Here is a 17,416-nt window from a genome sequence, read left to right on the forward strand (position 1 = left end):
CTGTATTAAGTCTGGCTGTAGGGTTTTATTGAGCTGAAGGAATTGTAAACGTGGACAATATCGCCATCTAGAGGTAGAGTAAAATCAGATTCAGGAATGTTAGGATTCAGATGAAGTGTTTGCTGGTAATTTAGAATTCAGTAAAAGTAAAAGAATAAAAGTATCATTTCTACAGAACATTCAAAACTTTACTTCATAAATATCCCAAATCACATGACAGCACATTTGCATGAATATCTAAATTAATAAAATTCATTAGAGAATAAATAAGACCCCCCTTTTTCAAGACATCCCCCAGTTTTCTTCAGTAATTTCTAGATCACACATCAAAACTGCATACAAATTACCAACATACAGCCGAGCACCAGGGAGAAGCACCGCAACGCCTCAGCACGTCTACACACACACACACACACACACACACACACATGAAAGCAGCTAAACTGGGTCAGATATGTACAGGAATATCTGAACGAATCTCAAATTGGTTACATACGATGCACAAGACGAGTGTGTGTGTGTGTTTGTGCGAGTGTGTGTTTAAGACAAGCACCAGGCTTCCCCCTCTCCCACAGGACCAATTGGGCTCATGTTCCAGTAGATTACTCCCTATTAAAATGTAATTAGTGTTGATGCACAGAGGCACGGTAGGACAAGCACTGAGGGAGGCACAGGAACTGAGAGTGGAGTGACACTGTCACACAAACTACACACACACCCTAAACACAAAAACACACACACACCCAACACATACGCATATACACCTAATAACTCAGACTAACATTATACTGTCAACCAGCAATCTTCACTACAGTCAATAACATGCTATTCCACATAATAACACATTACGAAGAACAGCAGTGCGCTAAAATATACACAAGCTGGAGTATAATATAATGCAGGGGTGCAGCAACTCCTCACATCATGATTCTGGACTTTCACACCAATCGTCCGCAGTACATGTGAGGATACATTAGGATACGTGACTGAATGTCATGTCTGGAGCACGTCTGCTTCTCCCACATTCAGCTCTGCCTGCATTCTCCTGGATTCTCCCGACTAGATTACCCAGAATGCACCTTACTGTAACATCACTCACTCACCCAATCACATGACACTGCACGCAGCACCACTGGGAAGTCAATCACCGGAGTACTGATTTCACCTGTTCACCTCTATTAATACTATAAATACAGCTTCATTACACTGCCCATGTTTGTCTTTTTTTTTTTACAACCTTTTCATTATGACCTTGGAGCCCCCCAAGGGACAGTTTTTGCCCTATTCCTCTTAACCTTTTACACTGCAGATTTCCATCACAGCTCTGCCACCTGTTACCTTCACAAGTTCTCTGATCACTGTCTCTGATGGATATCGTCAGCATCGTCACTGATGAGGACAATGGCGAATACTGAGAGATGTACAGGACTTTGTAGTTTGATGACAATGAAACTACAGTCTTAAGATCATTGCAGTTCAACCAAAGAGGTGGAGGTGGTCCTCCACACTTCCCACGATACTAGTGAACATTCAGGGAACGGACACTGAAATGGTGACTTCATAGAGTACCTGGTTGTTCACCTTACAAATGAACTGGACTGTTTTAACAACAAATTCTACCTCTTAAGGAGACTGAAATCTGGAGTAAAATGAAATCATTCCTCAAGACCCTTTTTAGCAGTGTGGCGCATCAGCCATGTTTTATATATTTATATTTAGATACTTGATAAACTGATAAAAAAGGCCAGTTTTGCCTTGGGGTGCCCCCTTGACATGGTAAAGGTAGATGGATGGATGGGTGGATTGGTGGATGGATGGACGGATGGACAGACGGACGGACAGACGGATGTGTTTTCATGTGGATTTGATGTTAATTTTGATGGAAATATTCTCCAGATTTTTAATGTCCTTATAAACAGACAGTAGCTTGCAACTGACCATGTGAATGGATGAACGAGGCCACAATGACCAGAAGTATGTCTGAAGGAGTAAACCCCCAAGAACAGTGTACCAAATGTTAAGCATGGTGGTGGTAGCATCACGCTCTGCAGCAGATGGAGCTGGAACATTGCAAAATGTGGATGAAATAAGCCAGCAGAATAAGACTTGGACACAACTGGGTGTTTTAATAGGACAAAGGTAGCACTGACACCTATTTTAAAAGTCCTAATTTCAGCCCTATTAATTAAACTAGTCAGGGTGTTAGCAAACATTTAACCAAATATTAAGTGTGTTGTGAATATATGTGGTTCTAACCCCTCCAAACCTAAATAACCAAAATAACGAGACATGCACATTTTTCTAATAAAGTTGTGTATACTGTACACTAATTCTGCCCCATATTACTGGTGTTAACATGTCCAATGAGCATCTTATTGGGTTTACATCCAGCTTTAAATCTTATATCAGTTTAATCTATTGGTAACACTTTACTTGGATGGTCCATTTGATGGCCTCTTTGATGATCAACAGACATTCAACTAACATTCAACTACATGTATATTAAATGCAAATGAACTAAAAGATAAAAGTAATTGATTCTCTACTGAAATTAACCCTACATTCAACTCTAACCCAAACTCTAATCTTAATATTTTAGGATAAGGTTTAGGGTTAGATTTTAAGCTTAGGTTAAGGTTAGGGTAAGGGTTAGGTGTAGGGTTAGATTTTAGGGTTGATTAAGGGTTAAGGTTGGGGTTAGGTGTAGGGTTAGATTTTAGGGTTTATTAAGGGTTAAGGTTGGGGTTAGGTGAAGGGTTAGATTTTAGGGTTGATTAAGGGTTAAGGTTAGGGTTAGGTGTAGGAATAGATTTTATGGTTGATTAAGGGTTAAGGTTAGGGTTAGGTGTAGGGTTAGATTTTATGGTTGATTAAGGGTTAAGGTTAGGGTTAAGTGAAGGGTAAGATTTTAGGGTTGATTAAAGGTTAAGGTTAGGGTTAGGTGTAGGGTTCGATTTTAGGGTTGATTAAGGGTTAAGGTTAGGGTTAGGTGTTGGGTTAGATTTTATGGTTAATTAAGGGTTAAGGTTAGGGTTAGGTGTGGGGTTAGATTTTATGGTTAATTAAGGGTTAAGGTTAGGGTTAGGTGAAGGGTTTGATTTTAGGGTTGGTTAAGGTTAGGGTTAGGTGTAGGAATAGATTTTATGGTTGATTAAGGGTTAAGGTGAGGGTTAAGTGAAGGGTTAGATTTTAGGGTTGATTAAGGGTTAAGGTTGGGGTTAGGTGTAGGGTTAGATTTTAGGGTTGATTAAGGGTTAAGGTTGGGGTAAGGTGTAGGGTTTGATTTTATGGTTGATTAAGGGTTAAGGTTAGGGTTAGGTGTAGGGTTAGATTTTATGGTTGATTAAGGGTTAAGGTAAGGGTTAGGTGTAGGGTTAGATTTTATGGTTGATTAAGGGTTAAGGTTAGGGTAAGGTGTAGGGTTAGATTTTATGGTTGATTAAGGGTTAAGGTTAGGGTAAGGGTTAGGTGTAGGGTTAGATTTTATGGTTGATTAAGGGTTAAGGTAAGGGTTAGGTGTAGGGTTAGATTTTATGGTTGATTAAGGGTTAAGGTTAGGGTAAGGTGTAGGGTTAGATTTTATGGTTGATTAAGGGTTAAGGTTAGGGTTAGGTGTAGGGTTAGATTTTATGGTTGATTAAGGGTTAAGGTAAGGGTTAGGTGTAGGGTTAGATTTTATGGTTGATTAAGGGTTAAGGTAAGGGTTAGGTGTAGGGTTAGATTTTATGGTTGATTAAGGGTTAAGGTTAGGGTTAGGTGTAGGGTTAGATTTTATGGTTGATTAAGGGTTAATGTAAGGGTTAGGTGTAGGGTTAGATTTTATGGTTGATTAAGGGTTAAGGTTAGGGTTAGGTGTTGGGTTAGATTTTATGGTTAATTAAGGGTTAAGGTTAGGGTTAGATTTTATGGTTAATTAAGGGTTAAGGTTAGGGTTAGGTGAAGGGTTAGATTTTAGGGTTAATTAAGGGTTAAGGTTAGGGTTAGGTGTAGGGTTAGATTTTATGGTTGATTAAGGGTTAAGGTTAGTGTTAGGTGTAGGGTTAGATTTTATGGTTGATTAAGGGTTAAGGTTAGGGTTAGGTGTAGGGTTAGATTTTATGGTTGATTAAGGGTTAAGGTTAGGGTTAGGTGTAGGGTTCGATTTTAGGGTTGATTAAGGGTTAAGGTTAGGGTTAGTTGTAGGGTTAGATTTTATGGTTGATTAAGGGTTAAGGTTAGGGTTAGTGTTAGGGTTAGGTGTAGGGTTTGATTTTAGGGTTGATTTAGGGTTAGTGTTAGGGTTAGGTGTAGGGTTGGATTTTATGGTTGATTAAGGGTTAAGGTTAGGGTTAGTGTTAGGGTTAGGTGTAGGGTTTGATTTTAGGGTTGATTTAGGGTTAGTGTTAGGGTTAGGTGTTGGGTTAGATTTAAGGTTTAAGATTTAAGGTTAGGGTTAGATTTTATGGTTAATTAAGGGTTAAGGTTAGGGTTAGGTGTAGGGTTAGATTTTATGGTTGATTAAGGGTTAAGGTTAGGGTTAGGTGTAGGGTTAGATTTTATGGTTGATTAAGGGTTAAGGTTAGGGTTAGGTGTACGGTTAGGTTCTATTTTGAATTATTTACATTCAACATAGGGTTAAGTTAAATTCAATGGACATTCAATTCAGTGTTAGTTGAATGTCAGTTGAGCATCAACAAGGCCATAAAATGGACCATCCAAGTAAAGTGTTACCAATCTATTATAGTAAAGCAGAATATGCTGTTTATACTGTATGACCACTTCAATAATCTATTACTCAAAATCTCTGGACATTGTTATATTAGATACCAGGTATAAACTCTCTTAATAACAAGCTCATCTATTGTAGAGCTCAATCCCTACAGTCACCATCCAGAGACAAGCAGCATTCATCAGCATCACACAAATTAATACAGATTAGATTAATAAGATCAAACACGATACATCACAGGTACAGAGATGAGCGTGATGAAAATAGAGCTGATCACAGAGCGCAGCAGAAATATGAGATCATACTCCATTCTTGGCAATGACATAACCCCCAACACTTCCCATCCAGCCATCTCTCACTGCCTCATCGCCTCCCTGCCCTGCCCTGCCTCTTCATTAAGCCAAATTACATTCCCATGCTTAGTTTTTCTACTTATTAGATCTGATGGCAGCCTACCTTCCGCTCTTAATTATCACATTAATAATACAGACACATGCTCTATTAGAGGAGGGGCTGATGTGAGAAGTTGGGAAGAAGTGATGAGATGAGGGAAAAAGCACACACACATTACATACAATACAATGGGAAACATCTATAAAAACACATTAGGGGTGAATGATATAGCCCCCTTTAATAATATCACAATATTTTATGGTACTTTTGCAATGAGAATATTCTTGTCGATTCTTGGAGAAAAATATCTTCTATACAGATATTTTTAAGTGAATTTTCAACAATATTCCACTGCAATAAAACAAATAATAAAGCTTTATTTACTATAAATGTCATTAAAAACGAAGCTATTTTGTGAACTTTAAGTTACCAAGACTCAATAATATTAAAGTAATGTAACAACAAATATCTACCACAAAACTAAAGAGAGTATATGCATATTATACATGCATATAAACAATTAATTAAAGGAGAAATCTGGTGTGAAATGGACTTGGCTCTAGTGAAACATGATAACAAGTACAAACTTTTGTCTAACAGCCCACCTCCGCTCACCCCCAGCATTCTGAAATACAGCACTTTTAGCCAGTGTTCCCAACAGGCTTACAATGCTAGTGATAGAGGCATAGAGTTGCCCATGCAAAGAAACGGCTATTTTTACACCATTAACAAACTCAAAGTAGCTCCACACTTCATTGGTAGAATTCTGAGGGCTCTGACATTTAAAATCAGGCACTAAGAACTTTGAAAGTGCACAGGAAGTTTATTAAAAACACTGTTTATACAAACAGTACCTTCAGATAAGACTCCAGGAGTCTCCATCTTGAAATTAAGTCACAATAATTAAATCGATGAGCATGAACGAATATGTAGGATATGGGAACAGATTGCTAAATGAATTCTGTGGAAATACACGAATAATGTAGAGATATCTTCAGCAACAGCTGGAATTCATGCATTTCCACAGACTTACACAAGCACTGAAGTCCACTGTAAAAGAGGAAATGATAGGGATGATATTCTCCTTATTATCTCCCTATTTCAAGTCTGTGTAGCATCTCAATAATTTTCATCTTGTTGATAGACAGTGACAATATAAAGTTGCAAGAAAAAGTATGTGAACCCTTTGGGATTACTTCTGTATTACTTTCTGCATAAATTGGTTATTAAATGTGTTCTAATCCTAATCTAAGTCACAACAATAGGCAAACACAGTCTGCTTTAACTAATACCACACAAATACATATATATATATGTTTGCATGGTTTTATTGAACACAACATGTTTATATTCTCAGCTTATGGTGGAAAAAGTATGTGAACCCCTAGGCTAACAACTTTTCTAAGAGCTAATTGGATCCAGGAGTCAGCCAACCTGCAGTCCAATCAATGTGATGAGATTGGATAAATGGAGAACAGAGGATAGATGGTGCAACAGGACAATGACCTAAGACATAGAAGTAGTATAAAATACTGACCTCAACCTAATTGTGATGCTGTGGCATGAAATCAAGAGAGCGATTCACACCAGATATCCCAAGAATATTATAGCTGAACTGAAAGAGTTTAGTGAAGAGGAATGATCCTAAATTCCTCCTGACTGCTGCGGAGGTCTCATCTCTGACTACAGGAAATGTTTGGTTGAGTTTTTTGCTGCCAAAGGAGGGTCAACCAGTTATTAAACCCAAAGGTTCACTTCCCCCCCCTCACTGTGAATGTTAACATGTTGTGTCCAATAAAAACATGCAAACATATAATTGTTTGTGTGGTATTAGTTTAAGCAGACTGTGTTTGTCTATTGTTGTGACTTAGATGAAGATCAGAACACATTTAATGACCAATTTATGCAGAAATTCAAGTAATCCCAAAGGATTCACATACTTTTCCTTGCAACTGTAAAGTATATTCCAAATAAACCACAATATGGTCATGATATGTCCTGCTGCCCTGTCCCACTGCTCTCTCTACCTGTCTCTGGTCCTAATTACCTCCAGACTTTCCCCTCAGGCTAACGGCTGCGGTGACTGTCGGCCTGCTGGACCGGCGTCCTCTCCTCACCTCCACACTGAGGATACGGAACACCCGAACGAGCAGCTCCAGAAAATAATGCTGACAAACACAAATAAACACTCACATACAATCAGAACATACAGGCTGAGCGCTGCGCTAACAGCTACTGCAGAACGAGGGAACGTTCAAGAAGCAAACGAGGATACAGACAAACTCACAGACAAAGGGCTCTGTCATACACCTTGCATGTCGTGATGCTCTTTGCTATCTTACACCCCATCAACAGCAGATTTTTGCGCCTTGCGTCCTCACTGTTAAAATAGCGCCAGAGTTTATGAATAAATACACACTGATGGTCGTGGTGGTCTGAAAGTGAGGTTCGCTTTAAAAATACAGTGCGCCACTGACTGATTAAAACCCTGACAATAGTCAGCCTCCCAGTCCACTCATGCCTGTGCAAATCCAGCTTTTTAATCAACAATAGAATAAAATAACATTGCTGTTCCCTTAAATGAGCTGCAGGTTTACCTTTACAGCATAACCAAGCAGGTCAGTATCCTCTGCTGAGACACGCGAAAGCACAGTGCTATTAAGATACAAACGCGCCAAAGTCAGAGCGCAGGGAATGACAAAGAGAATGACAACTGGCACACTGATTGGTTTATTTCACGCTATGCCCAAAACACACCCATGATTAATTAGAATAATTAGTTAATGCCTTTTGCTCATTTTGAGCCGAGCAAGGCGTACTCACAATACCAAAGACAAACCAACACGCTTTAAATCAAGCTGCACAACACTTTATTTAAAGGGTACACAGAGGCTTCATAATACATTCATAAGCAGTGAATACCGTATTAATGAAGAGTTTACACCACTTCACACAACATGGCATAAGACTTTTATAAATGAGCTTGTACTGATTTAACACGTCTTAGTCTAAAGCAGGGGTCAGCAATAGGCGCCAGATGTGGCTCTCAAGCATGAAACATCTGGCCTGTGAGACTGTTTGAACTATAATGAACTGGTGAGCTTTTGTTTACATTCCTCTCCTGTGTCTCTGTCATGCTCTGCATAACTTTAGTTTCCACCCATTCCGTTCTTGTGCTCCCTATCTCCTTATAAGGGTGTTTTTTCCAGCCGTTTCCCAATTCACTAGCCAGGGCAGTGGAAGTGTATTGGACCGCGACCCTGACGACAGGAGTTTGATCCCGCATGAACCCTCTGGGCTGGAGAGCTACTAGTCTCTATCACTACATCCCATTACACTTCATTTTCCAAAGCAGATTTTTTTTTTGTGGCCTGCCACGTAATAGTTTAGAAACTTTCTGACCCATGGCCAAACTTAATTACCAACCCCTGGTTTAAAGTATTACATTTAACTTCATCACAAATGTTTAAAATAGGACAAAACTGTTGTCATGTTGATGTCATGTTGCCAGAATAATTATTATGTAGTGCTTATATACAGGGGTTGGACAATGAAACTGCAACACCTGTCATTTTAGTGTGGGAGGTTTTATGGCTAAATTAGAGCAGCCTGGTGGCCAATCTTCATTAATTGCATGAAGGTATGAAGGTATGAGTATGAAGGTTTAATTAGCAGAGTAAGAGCACAGCTTTGCTCAAAATATTGCAATGCACACAACATTATGGGTGACATACCAGAGTTCAAAAGAGGACAAAAATATTTGGTGCACGTCTTGCTGGAGCATCTGTGACCAAGACAGCAAGTCTTTGTGATGTATCAAGAGCCACGGTATCCAGGGTAATGTCAGCATACCACCAAGAAGGATCAACCACATCCAACAGGATTAACTGTGGATGCTGTAAGAAGAAGCTGTTTGAAAGGGATGTTCGGGTGCTAACAAGCATTGTATCCAAAAAACATAAAACCACGGCTGATCAAATTACGGCAGAATTTAATGTGCACCTTAACTCTCCTGTTTTCACCAGAACTGTCCGTCACCACAATAAATTATTGTGCTCTAAAACCAGGTGTTTCAGTTTGTACAACCCCTGTATGGGTTATAAAGCCCCTAGGTGGGTAGACTTGAAATGTTAGCAAATGCTATAAGATACAGAACTTCTACTGTAAGATCTTTATATTAACGGCACCACTGCACGAATGGCCTGCATTAGCCCGCCTCAGATTGGAAGTGAGACAAAGTTATGATACAGTGAGACACGGGGACACGGGGACACAGGGCACGGTGAAATATAGCAAACTCCAAATTGGGTTCCACGGGGCGCGTGGAGAGCCAGGTACAGGCGGCGAACGCGATTGAAGGAGCAATTAAGCGAGAGGAGGGGGGAAGCAACAGCGCCAGTGACATTAATAACCCTTCACGCAGCCCGAGCTCAGATTTACACCCGACGGCTGTCAACCGCGGGCTGGAGTGTGCCGAGCTCATCACTTCTCCACAAACACAACCTTCAGTTCACCTAGCTCCTCTCTCTCTCTCTCTCTCTCTCTCTCTATTTCTCTTCCTCGCTCTCCCTCAGGCACCACAGCTTCACTCAACTGCTTCTAATACAAACAGAACTGGATTACAAACAGTAATATATCAGCTGTTCTTCAGGATGTTACAGCAATGCAAATATTCCTGGAGACAATGTGGCAGAACGAGTATACCATATAACATTCTGCCCTACTTAACAACAGCACCTCGGTCTGACACGATTATTACATTATCGGCTTATCGTACAATATATGTAGAATGTATTAAGCAGAATAAGAGCTGCCACTATGATTGGGAGATCGCTGATTCGAATCCTGTTCATGTTGTTTGCCATCAGCTACCGGAGCCCTGAGAGAGCACAATTGGTCTTGCTCTCTCTGGGTGGGTACAGTACAGTAGATGGCGCTCTTTTTTTTTTTTTACTCATCACTCCTAGGGTGATGTAGATCAGCACAAGGCTGCGTCTGTGAGCTGATGTATCAGAACCGAGTCACTGCGTTTTCCTCTGAGTAAGCTGTGATGCTACTCAGTAACGCTGCATCAGCAGCAGTTAAAAAAAAGACGTGGAGTCTGACTTCACATGTATTGAAGGAGGCATGTCTAGGCTAGTCTTTACCCTCCTGGTGTTTTGGGGCATCACTAGTGGCAGGGGGAGTCCTAATGAGTGGGTTGGGTAATTGGCCGTGTAAATTGGGAAGAAAATGCGAAAAAAAATAAAAGTAAGACATTAAAACACTGAATGAGAAGGTGTGTTTAATATTTTGACTGGTACTGTATATTCCAGTTTAAGTGTCTAAATATTATATATAACAATTAAGAATCATATTCTGACCACCTCCTTGTTTCTACACTTATTGTCCAATCCTTTTAGCCCTGATAAGCATATAATAGGAGCCCTTTGAAGTTCTATAATTACAGACTCCAGCTCTGTATCAGTTTCTCTATATACTTTATTATTATTTTCCATATGTCATCCTGTTCTTCAGTGATCAGGACTCCACAGGAGAAACCACCACAGAGCAGATACTGTATTATTTGGGTCATTACTAAAACATAAATAATGGGTTTAACAAAGGAGATGGGCATAATGCTATGCTTGATCAATGTATGCAAATGGTGTAAATGTTTTATGTTTATATTTCTTTATATAACTGGAATAAAATTGACTTAAAATGACAATACTATTGTTTATTACAATTATTCCTGTGACAACATACCCTCTAAAAATATAGTTATTGTGACAGGCCGCCTAACAGTGCTAAGTGGCGTATATATATATATATATATATATATATATATATATATATATACACCGTGCATGTATGTATTCACCAGGTTGGTATGCCCTGCTGAAGAAAGTGAGTGAAACGGTGTGTAGGTGTGCTGTTTCCTCACTTGTCTGTCATCTCCTGCCCATTCCAGCAGAGGGAGCTGTTGAGTGCTGCTGGCTCTCGGTTGCAAAGAGCCTCTCCAAGACCCCCATAGAACAGACTGAAGCCCCTCAGACTCTGGATGAACTCTCTGCATAAAAAACAACAGCAAACAATCAAGAGAGAAGTCATTAAAGAAGAAGCTTTGCTGTGATGGTCTAAAAAAAGTAAACTAGACAAATTTCCTGGTCAAGATTACAGGTAAAATCACTGGAGTACAATGAGTCCACATACAGCTCTGGAAAAAAAATAAGAGACCGCTTATAAATGATGAGTTTCTTAGATTTTTCCTAATTGAAAACCTCTGAAATAAAATCAAGTCTTGTTGTAACTTTGTGAGGGAGAGTAACGTAATTTGCAGTACATGTGCAGTATTGACAATAAAACTACTCGACTTGACTTGAAAACAAAACAATCAAAATAACGTGCATATCTCTGAGACGGTATCTTCACTGGAGAAAATAAATTCACGGTTCAGATCTGCTCTGTTCCGTTTGCTGGTGTTTGTGTATTCAGAGTGAGCTGATTTGTGTGTTTTTGATGGCTAATTGACATTGAGGCTCAGACTGCAGAGCCCGCTGTGCCGGCCAGCCCCACTCATCTGCTGATCAGCGTGAGAGAGGGAGGAAACACACAGGCTGGAGGAGCAGGAGGAAGCTCAATGTCACTCACACACCAGGAGACAAAGCCTGTGTTAATGAGGCCCTCTCTGTCACCATCGACCCACACACACACACACACACTACACACACACACTACACACACACTACACACACTACACACACACACTACACACACACACACTACACACACTACACACACACACACACTACACACTACAGACACACACTACACATACATACATACACACTACACACACACTATACACACTACACATACATACATACACACTACACACACACACTAACTAAACACACTACACACACACTACACACACAGTACACACACACTACACACACACACCACACACACTACACATACATACATACACACTACACACACACACTACACACACACACACACTACACACACACACATTACACACACACACATTACACACACACACTACACACACACACACACACAAACACACTACACACACACAAACACACTACACACACTACACACACACACACACTACACACACACACACAAACACACACACACAAACACACACTACACACACACACTAACTAAACACACTACACACACACACACTACACACACACACACACTACACACACACACACACTACACACACACACACACACAAACACACACTACACACACACACTAACTAAACACACTACACACACACACACTACACACACACACACACACACAAACACACACACACACACACTACACACACACACACCCTCACATGCACGCGCGCAAATACACACACTACACACAAACACTCACACAAACACTCACACAAATACACACACACACACACTACACACACACAAACCTCTTTATGTGTATAAGTTGTAAGGTTCTGTTCTGCACTGGGTGCACCTATAGGAATGGACTGTTGTCTAGGTTCTTTTCAGTCAGTGGAGGTCCTGTGTTTTCAGCCGCCAAATACAAAATAGCAACACGCCAGAAATTTAAAACACACCTCACTTCTAATTCCTAAACTCTGATGCAAGCTGTGAACATAGACTGCTGACGAGGTGTAAGATAGCAAAAAGCGGTAACATTTTATAAGAACATTCATTAATATATTAAACTAATGTTCAGATCAGATGATCAGATGTGAACAAAGCAGTACTTTATCAGAATTTGAATATTAACAAATGCTCACATGATGATTATTTATCAGCAGGGATATTTATATTTAGAAATGTTAGCAAGTCAATAGCTCATCAGAATTTGAAGTTTAATAAATTGCTAGTTAATACGAATTTTAAACTGGGTAAATGTGTATCAGTTGCAGTTCATGTTGCCAATGCGATTATTGGTATTTACCATAGACTGTATATAGCTGGACAGAGCATCGTCTCTCAAAAGTGAAGCCACCACAGGTCGGGCGCCCCCTGCTGTTCGGCTGCAGAAAGCTGTGTAACTCCACCCATCCCCATAGGTTTCAATGGCAAAACAGACAACTTTCAATCACGTTTTTTTCTAATATACTGTAATTCTACCTCCATTATTTAAATGCAGCAGCTAGTGTAACCTCTGCTCATATTGTCAAATTTTTATATCCCCACAGAATCCGTTTTTAAAATGTTATTCAGCTCTATTCAAAAAAAGGTGTGGTTATTGTAAAAGGGCTGGTTATGGGAGGGACCAATCACAGACCGTCAGCTCCGCTCCGCTCGGCTCTGCAGCCTGTGACCGCGAGGCAGCCCTCAGGGGGGCGGGGTCATTCAAATGAGTAGGTTGCTATCCACAGTCTTTCTCCCTCCTCTGGACTCTACTGCGCAGAATCGGGTGTCAGGATCGCCAACATGGCGGAAGATTTTGGCTTCATTTTCATTGAATGAATGGGAACGGAGACACGGCGTCCATCTTTTTTTACAGTCTCTGGTATTTACAAATGTTATAGCAACTTTATGGTTTCTTAAAATGTGAAAAATAACCGTTATTTATTATAAGTTAATAGTATATATATGAAAGTTATCATAAAATGTTACCCAAAAAGCATTGCATCGATAGGGTCATTAATGTTAAATAAGTAATTGACCTTAATGAAAATGTGGATTTGCCTGTCAATAATACACACCTACACCAAACACTCCACCCACACGGACTCCGGTGAGTTCAGTCCGGTCCGGGTGGGCAGCATCACTCCCCCTCATTAGAAGGAGGGCTGTTTGGCCGGTGGAAAGGTCAGTGAAGGTTAAGGGCAGCAGCAGAGGACGGCGCTGACGGTGAAGCCGGCGCGAGAGTGTTTCTGGAGAGTCATCTATTACAGCGTGACAGTCAGCTCTCAAGGCTGCCCTCCCAACAGACAGCAGCCGAGGGTTTGAGCTGTACAAATCACACAAATGTGCTACGAGTGCCTCCAATCATTATTCAGTCATTAGACCCCGTATTGATTTACTGTCATTTTTTTCTTCTAAAAGTGGAGCCGAATACGGCGGGGGAACAAAAAGCGTCTCTGCGGCGTAAAGAGCAGCGCCGTTATGTATACTGCAACATTTGTATCTCAAGTAGTCGAGCACTTTACATTGAGAGTGGCTGTATAATTATAAAATCATTCCAGCCACTTAATCTGATTTTTATATATATAAAGAGTTAAAGTACATCACGGCTGAAAGAAGACAAGATACTTCCTTCCAGAAATGACCTGATCTAAACCAGTGCATCGGAATTAAGCCCGATGCAGGCATTTTTTATGATTTTGGTATCAGCTACAGGTGCATCTCAAAAACATTTTGAATATCATTGAAAAGTTACTTTATTTCAGTAATTCTGTTCAAAGTGTGAAACTCATATATTATATAGATGTATTACATACAGAGTGATCTATTTTAAGTGTTTATTTCTTTTATTGTTGATGCTAAAAAAAAAATCTCAGAAAATGTTAATACTATATAAGACCAGTCGGTACTGGCAGTGTGCCAAGTCCTGCTGGAAAATGAAATCCACATCTCCATAAAAGTTGTCAGTAGCAGAGGGAAGCATGAGGTGCTGTAAGATTTGCGGGAAAAAAAATTGCACTGATTTTGGACTTGATAATAAAACACAGTGGATCAACAAACCATCACTGATCATCAGTAAATTTCACATTTCATTTGTAAATCAAGGGAGCAGAGTCTGGAGGAAGAGTGGAGACACAGTCCAAACTGCTTGAGGTCTAGTGTGAAGTTTCAACAATCAGTGATCTGAGATTGAGATTAGTGTTGATAGAGGCATACTTTATTAGATCAGGTATAGCTCATTTTAATCCCAATCCAGTTCTGAGTCTCTGTTTTAACTATAGTGTTTGGTACACTATTTTTTGCCCTTACTACACATTCACTACACTATTGCACAGCCAGCAACACTGAGGAGAGTTCTTAGAAAGTAAATGAAGGAGTTTAGTCACAGTCTGAGTTTGGAACTATTTTATAATAGAGCATGAAAATATATCATAATATCTGAAACTACACTATATTGCCAAATGTATTCGATATCTGAAACTCATTCCATGATCTAATCTGAAGCTACATGAAGTTTGGAAGTGTGTAGTGATTGGTGTAGTGACTCTGCAGAAAGTTGGTGAACTCTATGTTGGTGTGCACTATGCTCCTCAGCATCTGCTGACCCCGCTCTGTTATTTATTTTTTTTAGCTGTTGTTCTCAATCTCTGCCACTGTGTTATAATAATATCACTGACAGTTGGCTGTGGAATATTTAGTAGTGAGTAGTGAAATTTCACGACTGGACTTGTTGCACAGGTGCTGCATCCTATCACGGGACCACAGTGCTGGAGTTCACTAAGCTCCTGAGATCCTGAGACCCATTCTTTCACTAATGTTTGTAGAAAAGGTCTGACTAGCATGACTAGCTGCTGCTTTTATTTCACATAAAAAACATAAAAGTGATTGAAACTGGAGTTCAATGATTTGGAGGGGTGAGAGAATACTTTTGGCAAAGAGAACCATGTGTTTTTCTTTTGGTTTTTACACTTACATTAAAATCCAGTCACTTAATTCAATTCAGGAGTTGGTTTTAATCACATTTGCAACACTTCAATTAGTTTTTAAGCACTTTTATGTTAGTTCATTTCCTCTCACCCTGTTCTTGTATAAACTGCAATCACTGTTCCATAAACTATTTTATTATTTATTACATAGTTTAATTTCATATTTTCCAATTTATTCTCAGCTGAAAATAGTACATGCTGAAGTGTGTGTACTAAATCAATTAAAACATTAGTTAAAGCATTAGTTTTGATGTTAATAGACATATTTTAATTAAATATGCTATTTAATTTTGCATGTGTTTCCTTTATTTCATTTTGCTAAGTCTATGGTCAAACAAGCACAGCTGTTCTGAGGTCAGTGGAGAATCGGTCGTGTCACTGCTGACCAGGTATTCTTGTTGTTTCTGCAGAGTAGACTGCAGAATTATCAGCATACTGCTGTTTCCACACACGAGTGAAGATGCACAACCATGAAAATATAACAGAGACAGAACACAGAGATCTGGAGCTCACAGGAGAGAGTTAGAGGTAATGTTTGTACTAAACTGCAGGGATGTGAACAGTAATACAGCATGTATTACATGGCGTGTGATTTCTGTGCTTCCTGCTGACAGAAACAGCCTGTTTAGCTGACTGACCAGCAGGATGACAAGCTTGGTCATGTCGGTCATGCTGACAGACCAACGAACAGCATAGCTATTAAGCTCTATAAAAAATATACCAACCCCTACCCTTTTTACCATATTAAACATAATTTATACGCTATGATCAGTTAAACTGGTCTTTTAGCATAATGTGTGTTTTTGTCTGTAAGAGTACGGCCATAATAAAAATACAACAAAACATAAGGAATCATGTAGTTAGTGAACCTAAAAAAAGTGTTAAACAAACTAAAATACTCTTATCTGAGCTGCTGTTAACTTGCAGTTTCTGACGCTGCTAACTCTGATTAACTTATCCTGTACAACAGTGGTAACTCTTACTCTTCCTTTCCTGGGGTGGTCCTGATAAGAGCCAGTTCCATCATAACATTTTTGATGGTCTTTGCGACTGCACTTCAGGATACTTTAAAAAAAAAAGTTATTAAAATGTTTTAGATTGACTGACCTTTTTTTGGCTGAGCATTTGTTACTACTATTTAGTTGAGTAGTTCTAGCTTCTCATAATATGGATTAAAACATTACTCAAACACCACTCAAATAACCCTGGTTTTTAATCACAGTTTTCATGCATCTTGGCATCATGTTCTCCTCCACCAGTCTTACACACTGCTTTTGGATAACTTTATGCCACTCCTGATGCAAAATTTAAAGCAGTTCAATTTGGTTTGATGGCTTGTGATCAAATCAAAGAAACTCATCATTTGTAAGTGGTCTCTTATTTAGCAATAGAGGACATAGAAGTTTAAGACATTTTTTTAGACAGGGCCTAAAGGAGGCCAAGGGGAATAGTGGGAAAGAGGAGAAAAGGAGGTGAAGAAGGAAATGAGGTTAGAAGTAGTTAGTTTGTTAGTTAGAGGTGTTAGGAGAGTAAGCTCTGTCTTCAGGAGTTTAATAAATGTAGTGAATGATGCTGCTATATTTCTATCTGTTTTAAATGGGTCATGGGTAGGGGTGTGCTATATCATATTGTATGCAATAATATCGCCAACATTTTTGAAAATCGTGAACAATATTAAACCCTGAAATATGGTG

General features: G+C 39.5%; 1 protein-coding gene across 1 annotated transcript in view; it reads right to left on the reverse strand.

Annotated features, from left to right (window-relative positions):
• The window catches only part of gpc3 (glypican 3), a 261,250-nt gene that overhangs the window by 81,209 nt on the left and 162,625 nt on the right, over window positions 1–17,416 (reverse strand). Inside the window, exon 5 of the mRNA XM_022684240.2 lies at window positions 11,028–11,153. Within this exon, the coding sequence (XP_022539961.2) occupies window positions 11,028–11,153 (126 nt within the window). The remainder of the gene's footprint in view (window positions 1–11,027; window positions 11,154–17,416) is intronic.

This window comes from Astyanax mexicanus, chromosome 10 (genome assembly GCF_023375975.1).
Source record: "Astyanax mexicanus isolate ESR-SI-001 chromosome 10, AstMex3_surface, whole genome shotgun sequence".
Classification (NCBI taxonomy): Eukaryota; Metazoa; Chordata; class Actinopteri; order Characiformes; family Acestrorhamphidae; genus Astyanax; species Astyanax mexicanus.